Raw genomic sequence first — 22,127 nt, 5'->3', positions numbered from 1 at the left:
CTTGACATGACTGTGGCAGGAAAAGGAACAGAGAAAAGACTATCCTGCCGCCAGTAGTCTCTGATGGACTTCAACTTCACCATGGATATGTAGAAGACCAGCCCAATGTAACGGTACATTTATATTTACGGCCCTTTGCACGGGACTTGGCAGCCTGAGCGTTGGTGTTTCGACACAGAGTTAACACAGCACTTTCAGAAAAAAACATCTTGAAGAGACTCATGGCAGAGTGTGCATCACGGGGTTTTAGCTGTGGTCCAGGTTCCCGTTTGGGCAGGAATCTCAGAGCCTGTGGAGCCACGTCAATATCAGTCTCTGTTTTCCATGACAGAGTGGGCTGCTTGTCTGCTTTGGCTCTCTTTGCCACAGGTTCCTTTGCACCGTTTTTCCCACATCTGCAATAAAAAGGTAAAATAAACTACATTATTAACATTATAGTGATTATAGTGATGTTCACTGATATTCACCACATTAGCCCACATTTTACCAGAGTAAATAAACTGTGGTAACATCTGTTAGCATTTATTTTTCACAGTACCTTAGTATATATAGTATATAGTATGATGAGAGAACAGCCAATAACAGATAAACTATATTTTAACACTATCACCAGTCATATGTGGTTTTATACAGCCGAACAACATTTTACATCATGAAGGGAATAATATATAAGAGAAATAACCAAAGGCTTACTCGTCAGGAATCACATCCTCCTTTGGGTCCAGTCGCTCTTCGAAATGCAAATATTCGTCATCGGAGTCCGAATCTTCCTCTGAGGACAAAGTACAGTCTTCGTCGCTGTCCAGAGCCGGAACTGCTGCTTCACGGTCCATCATCCAAAGGTGCAGGAAAAGTGAATAGTGAATAAATCCTACGATGAGGCTTGACGTTTTATGCCATTTCTCGGGGGCGTGGACATAAAAAACCTGGTTCCGCTCAGATTATTTCCATATGAACAGTCCGACCAGTGGGAGGCGGGATCACGTGAGCTATAATGAGGTGAGACAGGAAAAACCGTGTCGCTCCTTATTTTCAAACGAATTATATAAAAAGTGATGATTTGTTTTCGACTTGAATTGTTTAATGTAAAAGAAAACATTTCAAACTTTCCAGACATATGTTTCTTATTTTTATGAGACACGTATTCGCTGAGATTCTGGTTGTTTTTTTTTACGTGTCTGTGAAGAGAGATGAGAGAGAGAGAGCACCCTGTCTCCTTTATTTTACTAAAGCACAAAAGCGTTTTGTTGTTGTGAGCGTTGACAAATAAAACTAGACTCTTTACAGATTTGAATGATTTATTGTTTTATATTACTGACGGAGTAATTTAAGTTTGTTCCGGCATCATCAGGACAAGATGCGTCAAAACTCACTTTAATCGTTTATTCGACAGGTTTTCTAATAAAGTTTCTCTTCATGTTTTAGACATTTATTCACGTCACTGTCTGGACCACGTGGTTCACGTGTCGACAACGTGTCACATGATGTTTCATGTTTGGGAATAAAATTTAAAACAAAAACACTAAGGACTGAGCTCGTCAGATCAGGTGTGTGGCTCTGAAAAGAGCCGTTGTGTCTTAGGGGGTTCGGGATCAGGTTTAGCTTCCGAAGCCGTACAGGGTGCGACCCTGCCTCTTCAGAGCGTAGACTACGTCCATGGCGGTGACCGTCTTCCTCTTGGCGTGCTCGGTGTAGGTGACGGCGTCGCGGATCACGTTCTCCAGGAAGACCTTGAGCACCCCGCGGGTCTCCTCGTAGATCAGGCCAGAGATACGCTTCACTCCACCGCGGCGAGCCAGACGGCGGATGGCGGGTTTGGTAATTCCCTGGATGTTGTCTCGGAGAACTTTGCGGTGACGCTTAGCGCCTCCTTTGCCGAGTCCTTTACCGCCTTTGCCTCTTCCGCTCATTGTCAGTAGCTTCTGTGACGAATAATTATGAGCTGCGGCAACTGTGGCATTTATAGCGTCTGTGCGGACGTAAGAGAGGACACCACAACCTTGTTGGGCGTTGCTAGATTTTCTTCAACGGAAATATCAGAAGATGCGGTTTATCACCAGGTGGTGGCGTCAATGGTCAAACGACAGTTATTTTCATCAGAAGAAGAAGAAGAAGGAAAAACTTTGAAATGACATATTGAAATTTTCGTCTATAATAATCTGTTAACATGATGTGTATAAACAAACTGTGAATATTTATGTTGCTGCTGTTGAAGAGTATTTGGATTTGTTTCTTTAAAAATGCTCCTGGTAATCAGGAGACTTCAGATCTGACGCAGCATGAACAATAATACAGTTTATATACATGTTAACCCAGAGGTGACAGCCCAGGCACAGCCACGGGGCCCAGGGTGTCAGGGGGCCCCTGTCGGAAAGTCAATCAAATGACTACAAAAAGCCACAAAACAAGAGAAAAAGATGCAAAACAACAAGGACACAAAACCACAATGGCGACAGAGAAAAACGGGTGAGAGTTTGACTAAAAACAGAAACATCTACATGTAAAAACACAAAAAGGCTCCACATCACGGTGTTCGGCCATTAGAAAGGTAGAGTGGTGGGGGGTCACAGGGGCCTGTTGTCCCCTAATCCATCCATGCAAACCATTAACAAAACTACTGTAAGTAGTGTTTCTTATGTTTCATAAACCAGCATGCAAATGTGTTTGTGTGCAGGAACATGTGTGAGTGTGTGTTTCTGAGAAAAAGGGAAACAAACTGAAACACAAACCCACATGTGTCCTCTTCCTTACCGACTGTACGACTGTAAAACACGTCTGTGTCAGAACCACCTGCCTATGATCTATGGGAAACACAGATTTAGGATATAAATACAAAACAAACTCATTCAAACACACGTTTAATTATTCATGCACATATATTTTTGTCTTCTCTTCCTTCATGTCATGGTTGTTCCTCCTGGACCGAGGAGCAGAAAATCCACATGGGGCTAAGTGTTTTGTCTCAAACTCACTTTGTCAAATCCACGACATTAATTTATCTGTGAGAGCCAAGACATCAGACTCATTTTACTGGACATTTCCTCTGATATTTTTTAATTCATTTATTAAAATGAAAATAAAGAGGCAGTCACATAACACCCGACTACAGAGGGTTAAACAATCCTTAGTTTTTCTTGCATGCAAACTGTGTCAAGGTGAACAACAGCCAGCGAGGCCATAAAAAGCTTCATTGTTTACAACCCACCACAATCATCAAACTTTCCATAAAGTGGAGTTTTATGACGGGGAGCTGGTTAATGGTTCACCTGATGACAGGTGACAGAGGGAAACAGAAACAAGATGGACACTCACACAATCCTCCTTATCTCTGCTCCGGCCTTTAGGTCCTCATTCTCATTAGTGTGTGGATAAAAAATAATAAGTGGATTCAACTGAAAGTCAGAGCTCAAACATGTCACAGCAGAACCTAGAGACTAGTCCAGGGCGGCCCAGTGCAGCAGTGGTGTTTCACTGTGTCCTCCCAGCAGCAGGTTAGGATTAGGGTCTGAACCTAGGTGGACCCGGGGCCTTTCTGTCTTGAGTCTGCATGTTGTCCCTGTGTCCCTGTGTCCTCCCCTTCCCACCTGCCTGTGCACTTTGTTTATTAAATGTTATTTCTTATTATTCTATGTCCTTCCCTTCATACGAAGAAATGAAGATCACCTAATGATGTGATCAACCACTAAACCATCTTCACATGCTGATCTGAGCCTGACCTGCAGCTGTTTGACTCCTGTAAGATTAAAGATGTGATGTTTACATATCATCATCATATAATATTCATTATCATGAAGAGTAATAATATGATTGGATATAAAGTCAGTGCATTTCCATCATCATCCAGCTCACAGAGTGAAAGTTTCACTAAATCTGCAGCACTGAACTAAAAGTCATAACCTTTGTCTGCAGTAGCTGCTTTTTCAGCTTTAAATAAAAATGTTATGTTTAATCTTAATTTCATAAAACACAAGGTCAAAGGTCAGACACCCTTTAATCTAGAACATAATACAAAAATCTGATCATTATTACCTGAGTCGGACTTTATGGCGACTATAAAACGACTCGGTTTATGAGCTTTGCCAGGAATGAACTTTACACAAGTTGAAATAAATCAGACTTGAATGTTGGACAAAACATTTTCTGTGTAAGCTGGTTTCATTATTAGACGCCTGATTTCAAAGGAAAATAAATGTAATTTGACATTTGTCTATTTCAGAAATGACTGTTTCTGTTAGAAAGTGACTTTATTATGTTGTAAGAATAAAAATGAAGAATCTTTAATTGGACGTAAGAAACACAGAGATAATGTAAGTTAATATTTCCAGAAACAAACATAATTTCATGGCTGAAAATATAAATGTGAAGATAAAATGTCTTGGTACAAAATTATCTCTAGAAATGACGTTTTGTTGATTAACAGTATTTGACAGACGCAGCAGAACCAGAAGCTGCAGCCTCAATCTAACGTCTATCAAACACTTGAAAACTCAAATACTCGTGTGTGTGATGAGAATTATTGTGGCGTTTATGTGACTTTACTGCAGCAGACTAAATACTCATCAGCGTAAAACAATAAATCTCCCATAAATCCATAAAGACACATAATTCCTCTTCAGGAGGGCACGGGGGGATCGCAGGGGGGATGGGATGGCGGCCTCTGTTGCAGGGTCGTCAGTTCAAGTCCCTGCGGCAACGTGATCAAGAGCAAGGCATAAATTCTACCTGCCCTACAGGTGGGAAATAAGAGTGCTTTAATAAAACACATTCAAATACAATACAAAGAGTAAGGACTGAGGCCCTGTGGAGCAGTGGTTCGCACTGCTGCCTCACAGCTGCAGGTTGTGGGTTTGAACCCTGGACAACCGGGGCCTTTCGGTGTGTCCTGGGAAAATACTGGATCACAGTCCTTCCTCTGAGAGTTTCTCAGTGACACATACGTTGAAAAAAATCCATCCATAAAAAGACTGAAGTGGCTCTGAGACTCCTGCAGGCCGAGCAGCTCGACTTCCAGTCGACTTCACACTCACGAGTGGGAACAAATTGAAATATCCCACAGCTCCACCAGATGTAACATCAGATTTTTAATCTAGTGGATTAAATCCAAATCACAAATGAATCATTTCACTTTTTTTTCTTTTTGACGCTCAGGAAATTAAATTCCCAGTTGTCCAGCTGCTCTTTTCTCGGGCCAGTGTGCGTCACGTGAACGCTGAAGTTGTAGTGACCCGGTTTGACCACTGAGCCACATTTACTTCGCATATGGCACCAAATCCATCTCTGTCAATATCTATATCAATATCTGTGATTCACGGTGAAGAGTGTTTCCCATCATGCCTCGGGGCCATATGTTGTTTGGTGCGTGTCGACCTCAGAGTGGACAGAGATCCAGCAGGAAAAGTGACGATGGCGTCTTGTCGATTGACTCCATCTTTGCTTCCTCCCAACTCGCACATGGATGAAAACAGTCGAAGTGTTTTTAGAGCAACAACAAGAACAGGCAGAGAAAATGTGACCGACTGTTGTTGTTGTTACATACAGAAAGAAAAAAGACGCGTTTCCATCAAACTGTGAAAGATTCAAATGAAAATGATAATAACTGAATATATGACGGATAAAAAACAGGTATAATATGTTATGATGTATAATAAAGAAAATATTCACAAATATGTAAAAACAAATGTTTAGCTCCTCTAACAAACACATCACCAATCAATATTATCAATATAATCAATATTATCAATATAATCAATATAATCAATATTATCAATATAATGAATATAATCAATGCTGGAAGGAAAACTGATCCTTTTCCACAAAGTTTGAAGTGATGATTAATGTTTTTTACGTGTTTTTAGGTGAAATATGAAGGATCTGAAAAACAAAACTGAACCAAACAAATAAATTTGACTCATTTACAAACATCTCATGAAATTCACTTTTCAATTAAACAGATTTTATTTATTTTGATTTAAACTAAACTTGAATTTACTGAACAAATGTGTAAAAAATGGAAACTAATTCCTGTTTAAGCAAAATTTGTTGTTTTACTGTTGTGGTTTAATTTTATTGTAGAAATTCGTCCATAATCTAATGAGTATTACTACTGCGACTACTACATAAATGTAGTACAGTAGTTCAGAGTACAAGTATTTTAACAATAAATAATTATGATCTGAGTTTTTTTCTTAGGGGATGTGAGTTACACGTTTCCGTTTTTTAATTTTTTATTTTAATGCGGAAAAAAAGAATTATAATATTTTAAAATGTGCAGAAAACACTTGGTTTATGTTGAACAGAGAGTTCAAGAGTCATTTCATGAACAAAGTCACTTTAATAAGTTTATTTATGAGTCAACGAGGCGAATCAAAGAAATTTAACTTGAAAATAATCCAGACACTTTTTCCCACAAATTCACAGCAGATTAAATGTTGAACTAGTTTTAATGTTGATGATGATGATGATGATGATGATGATGATGATGGTGATGATGATGGTGTGACCCGTCCGCCGACCCTCTGACTCGCCTTTTCTGTTTACCCTCCTTTGTAAACTGGTCTGGTCCTTTGATCGCAGCCTTTGAAATGCAGCAGCGGACTCTGATGCAAATTGAGGCTGATATGAGGAGCCGCAGCCCGGGGAGGAGGGGCAGGAGGCCCGGGTCACCTGCTCGGTGGATTTAGACTTTTTCTTTAATTTGGTTGATGGATCAAAATCTTTAGGGGACAGTCGGTTTGTGTCTAGTGCTGCGGTGATGAGGAGGGTGAGGGGGTGAGGAAGAGCAGGGCAGGCTGAGGGACAGGGGCAGATAAGAGCCATAAAGGGCCCATGTGACCGCAGCAGGTTTTAACGGGCAGCTGATGAGAAACCACAGACACCGGGAACAGGTGGAGGTGTGGACAGGTAGAGGAGAGAGAGACGCACAGTGGAGCTCGCTTTACCTGCGCACCAGGTGAGACAGGACAGAGGCAGACTGGATCCGCACTGTGCCGAGGGCCCCCCCTCACCTGCAATGATGTATGTGAGTTACCTGCAGCTGGACAAGGACCCGGCCATGTACCCGCACCAGAACCCGGTCAGCCGCCACCCGGGCCTCAGCCTCAGCCCGCAGAACTTCCCGGTCCCGGGCCCGCCACAGTACTCGGACTTCGCCGGATATCACCACCACCACGGCATCAGCAGCGACCCGCACTCGGCGCAGCAGGCCGGGCCGGGCGCCGGCGGCTGGAGCCCGGCCTACCCGCCTCCTCCTCCGCCCACACGGGACGACTGGTCCTCGCACCACTACGGCCACCCGGCCGCCGCCGCCGCTGCAGCCGCAGCAGCCGCGGCCGGCGGGGCTCCCGGGGCCTCCACCATGGCCGGAGCGGTGGGGCCCACGCTGGGATTCAGCCCTGCGGATTTCGCCGGGCAGCCTGCGCTGCTCCCCGCGTCCCTCAACGCGTCGGCCGGGCAGCTGTCCCCCGGATCCCCGCAGAGGAGGAACCCGTACGACTGGATACGACGCTCGTCCGCACCGCCCTCCAACCCAAGTAAGACCCGGGTCCAGGTTTCTTATTCCTGATCATGTCTGGAAACAACTATTTTAATTCAGCAAATCTTCATATAACAGTCACATAATATTAACAGCTGTCGCCTCCGTTTATTTGGACTTTTCCACAATTTTTGCTTCATTTTTCCAGCAGCTGCTGCTTTTTAACAGGTTTGACTCCAACAGGCTGTTTCACATTTTCCTAAGAGGCAGATAAGAGGCCCGGTCTCGTTTTAATCAGCGGCTCATGTTGTTATTTGCATCTTATCGTCCATTAAAAAGCCTGAAGACTCGACGTGAAATTCAGAGGAAACGGAGAAAAGATTTTATGGCAATAAAACTGATTCAAGACAAAATACTTATTATTAAAATTGTTTTAAAATTGTGGCACATGTGATGTGCAAATCACATCAACAGCAAAATCCTAATAATGGAAGTTTTTATTGATTAAATGACAGATAATTACAGATTTCATCAGTTTTTCTTTCACCACGTTCAGGCCTTTCTGGTCATTTCGTTTACTTCTTCGGTTTAATTGATTTTTTTCTCCATCAGAGGATTTTTAACGCAAAATAAATCCAGTTTTCTCCTCAGTTCATTTATTTTCAGTCATGTTTTATCATCTGAACTGTGTTGAGGGGATTTTTTTCCTGAGTGAATATTTTCTGATCCTGATTTTATTTTGGAGCCTTAAATCTAATTTGTTGTTACCGAGTTCCGCTTTAATCGACCGTGTTTTGGTTTTTATTTATCTCCATGCAGGATGTTTTAATTTTTACATTTTAATATGCGACATAATTTACATGAATAATAGAAAACATGCTGTTATTGACGTCGACTCCATGTTCCCTGGATGAAGAGCAAATATTCCCACGTTCCCTCCTGACGCCGGATCAAACGTGTGAATCCGGTTTGAAGCCGGTTCGAAGCCTTGTGATGTAAATTCCCCCCGTGGCCCCCGGAGCCGGGCCTTTGTCCTCGGCTTGTTCCTGGGCGGAGAAGACAAGAGTCGACAAGACAGTTCTCACTTTGAAGTGCGACCCGCGTTTCTTCTGATTTTCACCTGGACTTTCCCAGGAGCTGCACTAACCTCCTCTGGGGCCCGGGGGCAAAAGAAGTGTGGCCCCGAGGCCCCTTTGACCCCCCAACACATGGCAGGATCATTATTCAGGGTTTCAGGTGTGATCAGTCACATTAACGCCAAGACCTTTTTCATATTCACATCTCATCTCAGGTGTTTAGAAAACTGTCACATGATCAGGTGTTTCAGGCAGATTTGTTTCCTAAGTTTCCAGAGTCAGGTTTTCATTTGACCTGTAGAAGTTAAAGCTGCAGCTGCTGAGGCCATTTTGTACCAACATCAGTACCAAGACACATCTGAGCTGCTCCCAGAGTCTTTGTTAAAGTCTGAATACACGAACCATCGGCTTCATTCGTGTCTGAAAAAAAACAACCAGGACCTAAGTTCATATGAATGGGTCCTTCAAAGTAAAAGAACAGGAGTTGAACTCTCTGCCAATGCATGCTGGGAGGTCTGATAGTTTGGTTTCTGTAAAAACATAATTGAACAAGTAGTTTGTTCATTCAGCTCATGAGTTAAGATGCAGGAACCAGAACAGCTCATGGTGACTCTGAATAGTTGAATTAACGTCAAATAAGATTCATTCACTAAATTCATATTTCATGTTTTACAGTTTAATATTTTGTTTTTTGATTGGTCAATGCTTCCCAGCTGCTTATGACAATATTCATAATTATGAATGAGCTGCTGCAGGTAGCAAACAGCTTGAGTGGATGTAGTTAGAAACTTATTCAGCTTAGATATAATTCAGCCTTAAATTGAATAAAACTCATCAGTTTCAGTGATTCCCAGTGTGGGGGATTAACAAAGAGCTCTGTCCGTGTGTTTACTGGAATATTTCTGATGTCATGAATCATTTCTCCACGTCCAGAGACACTTTCCCTGAGGTGTTGGAAACGACACAGAAGTCAAATATGAGCCAAACGTATTTTTGAAGGTGGGACACTGTGAACAGAGGCCACTGCATCAGCAGCAGCTGTACTTCAGAATAAAACATCTGTCTCTCCAGGGGGAAAGTGAAGAGGTTTTTGATTTACGCTCCTTCATTAGCGTCTCGCCGATGGAGAATCAAACTGTTGGTTTTTACTTTCTGACAAATGGAGCAGAAACTGGACAGTTCGGACAGATGTCTCCCCGAAACTAAAATGTTTGAGCTTTAATTCGCCCCAGTGACCAATTACACGAAGACAGACGGTGTTTAAAGAAGAGACACACATCACTTATTTCACTGTTGTGTGCTCAGTGTTAACGAGACCTGAAGGCCTTTAATTAACACAACAGTCCGAGTGTTTCCAGAGTCTGACCTCAGACTTGTCAAAGCTCAAGAAGGAACAAATATCCCACAAGTCATTGTTTCTCTCAGGTGTAAGATTTTTGTTCTTCTTCCCAGTTTGGCAGCTCAGTTGTTGTGTTTATATGTTTGTTTTTGCAGACAAACAGCTGATTTGTAAACGGCCTGGTGCTCGGGGCCCGGTCCCGTCATCATCCACAGCTTTTAAATTCCAGTTAAAGTGAGACTTTCCTTTTCTACGACAGTGTCGGATGTTGTTGAAGCCCAACAGTATATTCACAGTGAACGTTATTTAGGCCTACGTGTTTTTAGTTGAGTGTCACCTGTATAATTGTACCATTTTCTGTGGTTGTACCTTCATATCAAATGAAAATATCCAGTTGTGCTTCCTTTTCCTCAAGTTTTGTTCGGACATTTTTGGTATTTTGGGGAGTTTCCTGGATTCTTTTAAGTTTTAAACAAATTTCTTTAGGTTTAAGTTTGAAAAACAGCCCAACTCTTTATATTTAATGCTCATTGATTTACCAGCTTCACCCTCTGACAGTGTTGAGTTTAAACAGTAACAGGTCAACACTGAATAAAAGCTGGTCTATGCAAATCCAGCGCTGGCAGGTTTTCTATTTGAATACAGGAGTCATGGTGAGAACTCACGTCTCCATCAGTCTGACTGGACTCTAACCACAGTTTCTGAGACACGTTTATAACACAATATAAAATACTACAACTCCATTGGCCTCATACATATTTTTACATACTAACAGCTGGTGTGATTTTGTGCAGTGGAATGGGAGGCCCGTCTTTTTCCAAAAACCAGACGGGCCTCCCATTGTTGGTGAGGAAGAACCATGTGAGCCAGGTCAGCGGTGTGGGTCCCTGCTGGGTTTTTAAAAATTTTTTTTTGACAACAACGGGGGTCTACGGCTCAGACCCATAAGCTGAACCAGGTTCTGGATTCACACACGTTAATTGGTGCTGTCAGTCTCTGGGATCTGGACTCAGTGACACACACACTGAACCAGCTGCTGCCAATTGAACATCGTTTGAAAAACCACAGAAATTGAGGCTCTGACAGTCAGACAGCTGCCAACTATCAATCACAACTGTCAAGTCTGAAAATCTGATGAATGAATCAATAACTTCCCAAAATAAGCAGCAGCATAGTACAGTACCTGTATTTATTTTGTCCTGCAGCCTCGCGACCATTAACACGACCTTCACCAGATGTTGCTGTGGTGCGGTCTAAAAAAAAGATACAGAAGAAGAGACTGAGCCATTTCTTTGTTGTTGAGTTGCTTCACTTTGGACAGTGCACTTTTCTAAAACCACCTGGAAACAATAAAATGTCCACAAATCATTTGCAAACAGTATTTGAGTCATTAATACATGGTCAGGGTCATTTTCTCAGACTTGGAGGAATAAACTCATTTTCATGTGTAAATGGAAAAAGGAAATATGTGTGGAATGCCCCTTTAGTTTCTCCGTCCCACAGATTTACATGTAGAGTCTGTTTTTTGTTTCTGTGTTTCACAGACGGAAAGACACGGACTAAAGACAAGTACCGGGTGGTTTACACCGACCACCAGCGTCTGGAGCTGGAGAAGGAGTTTCACTACAGCAAGTACATCACCATTAGGAGGAAGGCGGAGCTCGCCACAGCACTCGGTCTGTCTGAGAGACAGGTACAACATCACACCAATGAAAAATAAAACCTTTATAATGTCTTCACTGCACTTCTGTCAGATCTTAACTTCTTTTTTTAATCAGTTCAGACTAAAATTTCTCAGCAATCTTTGGACATATTGTGATGAGATTTGGTTGAGACAGGATGATCCGTCTTCTAAAAGACGTTTGACTCGAGCAGTAAAACACTGTCCCTCTGCTCCAGGTGAAGATCTGGTTCCAGAACCGCCGGGCGAAGGAACGCAAGATCAACAAGAAGAAGCTCCAGCAGCCGGCCTCCTCCACCACCACAGCCACCCCGCCCACCGCCGGCAACGGAGGAGGAGGAGGCAGTCTCCACGGAAACAGCAGCGGCATGGTGACAAGCAGCAGCGGAAGCAATGGGCTGGTGTCTCCTTCATCGCTGCCTTTGAGCATCAAAGAGGAGTACTAAGGAGGAGGTGTTTTATTGGACGCTGGACTTTGGGGATCTGGACTAAACATTCTCCCCTAAAAACTGAGAAGCTTTCTACATCACTTCCTGCCTCCATGTTCTCTGAACGTCACCAGCAGCAGAATTTCTTCCCCCACCAGACTTCTGCTCCACATCAGTCCTGGGATGTTGGCAGGGGGACTCTATGCCACCCAGTCCTGAAAGAAGAACTTCCTAACACGAGATGTTGAAGTCTCTATAGTTCAACAAGTCTGGAAAAACCAGGAAAAAGTTATCGCACGTTGAGCTGTCAGCTAAAAATATTTAATCCAATTCAAACTTGCAGAATTTCTAATGGATCCCAAAGTTTCCACAGATACCACATGTCAGGCTGATGATTGGAGAAACAAAACAGGCAGGATCTTTCCACTGGATGGAAGAGTGAAGCCACAGGGTCTGGGGTAACAGCGTTTAGCTTCCCTGCAGAGCTGCGACAAAACAGTGTGGGAATGTTTTTTAATTCTAAAGCTACTTAAAGGAGCATTTTTTTCAGGCTAAATTCAGTTTTATCTCAAACAGGATGCAGTTTTAAAAACTTATTATTCTAAATGTTTTTTCAGCCCATAAAATAGAAGCAGGTGGAGCTGCAAAGCTGCAACACTATAAGTGTGTGACCCCTAGTTGCTGAGGAAAGTTTAACCAGAAATAATTGAAGTGCAAACTGTATATAAATAATAGAAATAGAAATAGAAAACAGAGTAAAGTGGGTGAATTATTCTGCACTGAAATATTTTCTTTAAAGAACAGAATCATATGTTTATCAGAACTCTAGAAACTACAGTACCCATGAGCCTCAGCTGCCAGAGTTATTAAATTTGTCCTTAATTGTGCCTGCATTCAAAAGTGAATTGGTTTATCCTGCAGACTAAAATCACTGTCACCAGCTCCCATTGCAGAAGCTTGATCTGGGTGATAGGATGTTTCTTCCCAAAATGCACCCTGGGAATTGTAGTTAACAGTTTCATGTGGCAGATTGTACCTTTAAAATGTTCAATCATCACATTGTTGATGATTTTATCTTCAGATGTTATTTTCTCTCCTATTTGGTTCATTTCACCAAAAAGTGACATAAATTTACCACCAACTCCAGAATGTGAAACTTTCCTAGTTTTCAGCTTTTCTCTGACACTGAACTCAACATCTTTGGGTTCGTGACTTGTTCATACTTCAGAGAATAATGACGGGTATTTTTTTTATTATTTTATAAACTGAACAATCAGTTTGTTGTTAAAAACTAATCATATGATAACTGTCAGATGTATTATATAATGAGAATAATTGATTACAGCTTTACAGTTTTATGATTGAGAAAAAAAACAACCACAGTATAAACTAAACCAGTTCAGATCTGGTCCATCTCAGACTGGGGCCACATGGTGGAGATGGAGCTGAAAAGGTGCAAATTTCTAACCAGTGTGGAAATTCCTGAATGAAATATTAAATAGAGCCACATCAAGAGTCAAGTGAAATTCAGTGACATTAAAACCTGAAGCTGCTGACGGACTCAGGCTGGTTTGGTTCTTCCCACATACTGTACAACAATGTCTTGTAAATGTTCATGATTTCACACATCAGATTTTATTGTATACATTTTCAAATGTAATTTGTATTAAAAAGGCTTTATTGAAAAAATCCCTGCTGATCATTTTCCAGTTTCCAGTCACTCCAGTTGTTGAGTATTATGGGCTGGTCCTAAACAGCTGGAGGAGCTGATTCTCCCAACACAGTCAATCAAATATGATGAAAACTGACACTTTCGTAGTTTTAATGTTCAGAATCTGTTTAGAAAATGTGTCGCAAAAACAAGATGGCTGCCACATGTTCACGATATCTGTGCTGTACCACCTGCTAAAATCACTGTCAGGAATTATCTTCGCCTGCAACCAACAGTTATTTTCATTACTTCATCTGCAGGTTGTTCAACTGTTCAACTGCTTTGTCTATAAAATGTCAGAAAATTCCTGCTGCAAACTCCTCTGCATACATGCACATCCAGTACTGTATGTATTTGCCAATTGACGCAACAGTTAAGGTGTGGTGTCCAAAGGGCGAAGAGGAACACTGGGCAAACAGAGCACAGGATCCTGCTATCTGCTGTGGTGTGTGTTCATGTGTCCTCGCTCAGACCTTTGTCCTTCCGAGTCCATTTTGCCTCCAACAACAGTTTTAACACTGATAGAAAATATCAGCAGTGGGTGTGTGTGGCACCCTTTGGCCCTCCCATCACGTCCTGTTCCCCGAAGCTACGACGTGAACTACAGATGCCTGGTTCCTGCTAACGTGACCCAAAGCACTAATGTTACCCAAAGCTCCAGTTCGTCCCAAATCCACATCAGATCCATTCAATCCAATGGTCCACTCAAGACCATGCTAGGTGGCTAATGCTAGTAAAACCAACAGGTTAGCATTAGATGCTAACACATCCAGAAGAAAGAAGGCCCCATGTCGATCCAATGTGAGCCCTTTGGCTGCTTTGAACTCTCTCCATGTGAAAAACGCGAGACCCGCCTGTTTCCAAAAACCAGCTCCAGACGTTGAGGAGCAGCGGAAATAGAGACTGTAAAAAGTGACGGACGTTCTCAGCAACTGGAGTTCCACAAAACACAAACACAATAAACACAAACAAACTAAAGAAGGGACCAGGCCCCCAAACGAAACATAAACAAATCCAACAACAGCTTGAAATGACAAATGCTCATTACAGCACCAGCCTGGACCAGAATGTGGACCTCAAACAAAATGATTCTTAGAAATCAAGAAAAGAAATCGAGCAACTGAAAACAAAAGTCAGAGGTTTAGACGATGGTACACAGCCAACAGCAGATATTAATGAATGAAATCTCCTTCACCTGTTTGGAGTCAGTGAACACCTGACAACAGTTTGAAAACTGATGAATCACTTTTTCCAGCCACTAAAAGGTGAAGACTTTGTTTTATAGTTGTAATAAACTTTGTGGCCCCTGTAGCTTGTTGACGTCCGTCATATGAAACCGGCTCATCATTGCCCATTTACACAAAATGCCTCCACAACTGCTGATGCCAAGTCCCAGCAGGTCTCGGGCCTCAGGGGACAGTACTCAGCCCATCACAGCCCAGGACTGACAGATGAACCTTTAAGCAAACGAAACACACAGACCTGATGCTGAAAGCTTATTACCTGCTGCCAGGTGCAAACGATGAGTATGTTTTTCTATGTCTGGTTTATCTGAACCTGTCGGACTGAACCAAGCTCTTTCTGAAACATCTGAAGCTTCAGACCTCATCAGAGCTGCAGTATCGTGCCTCTAATTATCGCTCCTTTCAATCAGGATTTTCCAGGTTTGCAGAGAAAAGACGTCATGGATGAGGACAGAGCACTGGGTTTTTGCAGATTTATGTCTGGTTGACTTTCCCACTGCTGGTTTGTTCTGTCATAATCAGACATTTTCCTAAAACCTGTAGCTGCATTTGCCAATTCGGATGAAATGATTTGGGTGAATCTGGTCTCTGGCGCTTTGATAAGATCTGTGACAATTAGACAAAAAAAACAAAAAAACATCTTGTCCTTTCTCGCTGAACTAATTCAGGCCACGTTGTGAGTAGCAACAGCTCGAGTCTCATTTTTGTGTAAACAGCGGCTGACGAGCACCTCGGCCTCTTCGCCACCATAAAGTTTATTGGGGGCTGGATGCAGTAAAAATGGTTGCAGCACAGAGACACAGACATGTTTGTTGAGGAGGCGTGATGAGCTCAGATCCCAGAGACGGACGACACCAAATGAAATGAAATGAAACTTATAGGAACCGTCACTTCGGGTCTGACATGAACAGTAACATCGACCTGAACCAGGCAAAGTTCAGTTTTTAGAGCTGATTAAATTATGATCCTCAAAGCTGCAGAAAAAACTTCGCTTTTGTCCTGAAGATGCACAAATATTGTACTGTAGTACTTTTTACTGCACTTCACCTTTACCAGCTGCAACATTAGGGAACACAATAAGGCATCGACAATATAGAATAACATGAATTACTGTGAAAGAGGTTCATACTTTTGGTGCAAATACATTGCTGATAATATTTTTGTACTTTTACTTCAATCAAAGTTATTTTATTTAAGTATTTATTCCAGTGGTGGTTCCTGTAAAACTGTTTTTATACCTGAAGCCTGATGGGTCAGTTTGTCTCTGTCACTGATGCTGTTAATGAGGAACAACGTCCAGGTCAAACGTCCATCTGGCAGCCAGTCCAGGTCCAGGACACAGGAGGATGTGGAGCATGTAAAGGAAGCACTTTGAGTTATTTACTTTTAATATCTGTTGTAATGTCATCATTTTCAATTATTACCTTCATTTATTGTTTCTGGGGACGTCAGCAGTTACGGCTCATTGGAAAAAGCAGCGTTTAACAGTTATGTGAGTGAAGCTGTGTCAGGTTTCTGTTTTGTATCAGTTTGTCCTTCCTGGAAACCACACACATGTTCAAACAGCCAGTGTGTGTTTAAGAAAATGCTGCTCTGCTGACAGAATTACGATCCGACAGGGGCGGCGGCCATTTCACTACTCGTTTCATCAGTCCCAAACAAAATGGCTGATGGCAAAACGCCAGAGTGGCGACCTCAGGCCTCAGGTTGGATGTTACACTAAAACACACAATACAAATCTTCATGTTGACGTGCAGCTTGAACAGTCAGTCTGAGCCACTGGGCCATTGTTGTGTTAAAATGTGTTTGTTCCCAATCAAAGATGTTTACTACATCATCAACTCTGTCAACAGAGGAAACAATTAGAGCAAATAAAAGGAAAAGACAACAAAGGGAGCAAATAACTCTCACCTCTTGCCGACGTCCATAAATGCTCAGGGATTCGTCGTCGCAGCAGCAGATTTATACAGCCGCATGTTTATGGGCCATTTTACCATAAACTTTCATTTACAATATACTTACTGCCACTAATACGCCCCTGTATTGGCCACACTGACTGTGGATAAACAGTGTTGAGTTGTAAAGGAGCAGTGCTATATTACATTGTAAAGGGCAGATAATACTGAAGACATGATGGGGACTACTGGTATTCCCCCAGCTGGAAATAGCTATATATATATATATATATATATTTATCAGTTCAATACATAAGCCACAAAAAAATCATTAATACAATATTACAAACTAGAAGCATATACAAAAAATAAAAGTACAGTTTTTAGGATATGTATGTTTAAATAAATGGTCATGGACAAAAACATGATTTTAAAGATATAAAATTTCATTTAAAATGTTTGAGAAAATTTTAAAAAACTACATTAAATAAAGACAATCAAAGAAAATTATTAGTTTTATAAAAGTAGATAATAAAAATTAAAGTTTTGTCATTTATTTATTTCTATTTATTAATTTTAAAATAGTTTCCCAGCTGCGTCGTATTGAGGTGAAAGAAGGAGTTTGAGTTATCACAGTCTATCAGTGTAATAACAATCAGACAGATTATTGTCAACAATTACAGCTCATCATACAGTAAAAGCACCAGAGCCCCATTAACCTACATCTGACACACACACACACACACACACACACACACACACACACACACACACACACACACACACACACACACACACACACACACACACACACACACACACACACACACACACACACACACACACACACACACACACACACACACACACACACCTGTCTCTATTATCTCAATTAAGTCAAGTTCATATTATTGTGGTTTAGATTTTACTGCCTTTAATGTGAAGGTGAGTGGTAACTCTACTTTAATGTAGTCCAGTGTCATAGCTGCGATCTAATAAACATCTAGAATGATGGCGAAGTAAAGATGTGTCGGGGGAAGCAGTGGACATGCTGCTACTTTTTATTGTATTTCACAAAAACGTCACATTAAGTGAAACTAAATTCCAGGTGACTGTCGGTGCGAACAGGAAGTGATGGTGGCAACAATGTTTCTCTCAGAGTTCTAGAGTCTTTGTGGTGGTTGCCAAGGACACTGAGTGGTTGTCATGGTGCTTCTGAATAGTGACTGTCTGGTTGCTATGGCGTTGCTAAGGAGCTTCATTATAGAAGCTTTATAACACAGATAATTGACAGCGTCGTACACGAGGCAGGAAAAACACACGTTGCCATTTAAAAATAAAAAACAAGGAACATTAAAACTAAATCTGCCAATATTTGTCTTATTTGTTCTTTATCGATGAAGCGTCAACTGACTAAACTAGTTTTAAACAGTGATTTAACTAGCGATTGAAGTGGAAGCGCTAACGTTAGCTTTCTGATATCTAGCCTGTTCAGGGCGAAGGGTAAAGGCCAAAGAAGGTCAACATACCTGAAACCTCACAGGTTTAATAATTAGATCACATGTATGTTTTTTAAATTGTATTTCTCTAAATTATTGATCAGGTATTGATGTTGACCAGCACAATTTCCACTCATTGTAAGCTGTGTATGAACATTACACATAATTGTCTGTACATGCAGGTGCAACTGAGTCAGGCTGAATCTGTCAGACTCATTTCTGAGACGTTGTAGTTTCACAGGTGAAACCTGATTAAAAAGCTTCTCACGCTGATTCAGTTGATCTGATATTCAAACACATTACGAACAGAGAAGAGCAGAAGATGTTTTGTTAATGAAAGAGTCAGAACTGAGTCAGAGTCAGTTTGGCTGTTTGTGCAGCAGCATTTGTTGACTGGATTCATGGATGTTTGTATCTACAGGCTTTTTACCACTTTAATAAAAATAAATTATGTATATTTATTAGAAATAAATAGCAGCGTATCGAGAACTGAACCAGGAGAGTTTCATGCTTTTGAGTCACTATTGTCTTCTGCTGCAGCCAGTCACTGAACACATCGTGACCTGTTTTAACCTGAGGTTTACGACAGGTGTGTGCGTGTCCTTCCCGACTCACCTTTCCCCCCCCATTAACCTTCGTCCTGCTGATAATGTCGGGATTTCGACACGACACTGAAGAACCCTGATTCCTCTCCAAGTTCATGTTTGGCAACAGTGGAAGAAACACAGATAGACGTCTTCTTCTTCTTCTTCTTCTTCTCGTCCTTCAGCTGCTGCCTGTAGAATCACAACACACAGAGCTGCACACATCAGTCTGAATAACCATCACAGCACATTTATGGTTATTTATCTTTCTGTGATATTGCACCTTTGAACTCTCCTTCAGAGCTAAGGGTGTGTAAACAAATCAAACCGTTCTTATACGTCCTTCACCCTCATATACTTTTCACAGCGTCCATGATGTGACGCAACGTATTTACTGTATTTCACTGATTTTGCCTCCAGAGCTAAAAAGCTTTTGCTGTGAAATAAAAACTCAGCTTCCTGCAGCGTGACCTTTACCATGACCAGACATTGACCTTCACAGACTGTGACACTTAAATTGATGTTTTCATAAAAACCAGGCCTGTATCAAAGTGTATCTGCATGTGTATATGCAGATCTAATTTCTAATTTATATGTAATTACCTCCAACACAGGAAACACAGGCTCCACCTTTACCAGCTGCCAAAACACCAGAAGACAAAGACAAAAAGAAGCAAAAGTAAAAAACTGGAGAAAAGGATTGAACCAGAATAAAGAACACATGATAAAAGAATTTTACTGTGTTATACTGTAATATTTTGTCCAGCCCCACTGAAATGGGCTGGACAAAATATTAGAAACACCTCTATACAATATGCACAATAATGTATTTACCATTACAGTCATTTGAATTGATCTGGTTAATATAAAACAGAAGTCACGGACATGTGGGGTCTGAAGGTCAGACTCATTAGCTCGATCAAAGTGGCCCCTCCCTGTGTGCAGTGTCGCACATTAGTTGATTTATGCATGTTTTCTATCTGCGATCAGCCCACACACACACGTCACAATCGGCCTGGGATCCGTGTGTCACTGTTTGCTTTAATCTCATAATTTGACCTTTCACACGTGAACACTGGTGACACGTTAACAACACTATTAACCCATGTCTCACTTCTCTCAGTGGGGGTCAAAGGTCACGACCCTGATTCGACCAAGGAGGCTCAAAATGCTAATGCTCCTAAAGCATGCTAATGATAGGGAAGCCAGCCTGGCTCTTCCTGGCTCCTACATCCCACCATTGTTTACCCAGGCTGCACCTGTGAACCATGGCCTCAGAGATGCAGCGTGAATTTTAACACCAGAACAAGAGGCAGCAAACATGAGGAAGCAACCAAAGAAAAAAAAAGAGAAAAGACGCTAAAAATAGAGTTTTTTTTGCAGCAGCTTCTTAGGACGATACATGCAGGTGTTCCTAATATTATGTCCACACTATCTGCATCAGTAAAGTATTAATACCACACAGTAAAAATACTCCAAGTCCTGCATTGAATATTGTATTTACATAAATGTATAATATAATCAGGCACCTGCAATTAAATGTAAAAGTACTTAAAGCAGGAAAATATCTCCTGTGATACTATTATAATACTGTATGTACTTCATATATTTATATTAATGTTACTCATTAATTAATGTGTAAAGAGTTGCCATAGTTTTTTTTTTTTTACGTATGATAATTTTCTTGAATCATGAATCCAAAAAGTCAGAAAACAGAGAAATGCAGCCACAGGTCACCCAGAGGTCAAAGTTCACCGATTCATTTCACCCAAAAATCAAAATTATTACAATAAATAAAAACAGCAGCAAATCTTCACATTTCAGGACCTGGAGCCATGAAATGTTTTGGCATAACATAAATCAGTTAAAGATGATTGAGATAGATGCTAATTAATGTCTTTAAGTCGACTGGTTGAGTTTTAAGTAGTTTGGTTGTTTTGTCAGATAAACGTCGTGGAGTAAATAAATGTTTCTTTTACATTATTTTATATCAATAACACAAAGGTTTTTCAACTTTTGTGTTATTGATATTTACATCATCTCAAACTATAAATGGATTTTCTGCTTTTCAGACAGAAGATCAATAAAAATGACATGTGATATTTCAGTTTTTCTTTTTTAATACATTTGCAAAAATTTCTACATTTCTGTTTTTTTCTGTCAAGATGGGGTGCTGAGTGTACATTAATGAGAAATAAAATGAACTTTTTTGATTTTGGCAAATGGCTGCAATGGCACAAAGAGTGAAATATTTAAAGGGGTCTGAATACTTTCCGTACCCACTGTATGTCAAAGGATCAATTCACTTCATTTTGAAGAAGCTGCGGTGTCAGTTCCTGAGCAGGCGATGCTTCCTGTGGAGCTGCAGGAGGCTGTAAAGGTTAATCATTTAAAACACACGCACTGACACGCCCTGCTGTGCACGTACAGCAGTGCGCGACTGGCGAGGTGTTGTGGTTCTCATGGTTTTATGGCGTTGATGTGTGTCCATAAACGCTGCAGGTAAACACAAGGACACTGTCGTGATGAACCGATGACTGACGTCTCTAAGAAAATGTTTGGTGAAGAGCTGGGAAAAAATACACAACGTCTTCACTGCTCAAGCACCGTCAGGACGAAAGCATGTCCGAGGCTGAGTCCACATCCACAAACCTGATGTTCCCACAGTGTGAACAGACCAAACCAGATCTGGACCACCTGCATAGGTGGTCCAGATCTGAGTCCTATCCGTCAGAACAGTCAGATCAGAATCCATGTGGTCGTTTTAACGTCTCCCTCCTCTGCACACGTCGCCTGTCGTCATCATTCAGTGTGGGAAACTTCAACATGGGGGGGGGGGCAGTGGAGAGACCAGGACGCTTCACATTGGTTGGACCTTTATGGAGAAGCTTCTGATGGAGCCAAACTGGAAGGAACATATGGGAACCCAGCAGCTTTGGAGGAAACTGTGCACAAGCCGAGCTTGATCAATGCAGGGCCTGTTTTTGTGGTGGTCACTTTACTGAGCTGTCGTGACAAACACAGCAACTATCAAACCAAAAACAACCTTTTAACGGCACAGAGTCGACGTTTGCACATCTTCCAGCTGGAACTGAAGCAGAGTCAGTCGGTGGCCTCTGCACAAACAGATGTGTTTGCTGAGAAAAGCAGCAGCATCTCAGGAGTCAAAGAATCAATATGGGATCAATAATTAGAATAT

General features: G+C 41.5%; 2 protein-coding genes across 2 annotated transcripts; one reads left to right on the top strand and one right to left on the bottom strand.

Moving 5' to 3' along the window:
• Positions 1 to 1,413: 1,413 nt before the first annotated feature.
• LOC113143487 (histone H4-like) lies at positions 1,414 to 1,918 on the bottom strand. The gene has a single exon (XM_026329136.1). The coding sequence runs from the start codon at positions 1,908 to 1,910 to the stop codon at positions 1,599 to 1,601; it is 312 nt and encodes a 103-aa protein (XP_026184921.1). The 5' UTR covers positions 1,911 to 1,918; the 3' UTR covers positions 1,414 to 1,598.
• Positions 1,919 to 7,000: 5,082 nt separating this feature from the next.
• Positions 7,001 to 12,137, top strand: LOC113143475 (homeobox protein CDX-1-like). The gene is made up of 3 exons (XM_026329122.1): positions 7,001 to 7,529; positions 11,431 to 11,579; positions 11,786 to 12,137. The coding sequence occupies exons 1-3, from the start codon at positions 7,010 to 7,012 to the stop codon at positions 12,011 to 12,013; spliced, it is 897 nt and encodes a 298-aa protein (XP_026184907.1). The 5' UTR covers positions 7,001 to 7,009; the 3' UTR covers positions 12,014 to 12,137.
• Positions 12,138 to 22,127: the final 9,990 nt, after the last annotated feature.

The sequence above is a fragment of the Mastacembelus armatus genome, chromosome 14 (assembly GCF_900324485.2).
Source record: "Mastacembelus armatus chromosome 14, fMasArm1.2, whole genome shotgun sequence".
In the NCBI taxonomy this organism is placed as follows: Eukaryota; Metazoa; Chordata; class Actinopteri; order Synbranchiformes; family Mastacembelidae; genus Mastacembelus; species Mastacembelus armatus.
The sequence above is the reverse complement of the archived record's forward strand: the minus strand, read 5'-3'. Positions and strand labels throughout refer to the sequence as shown.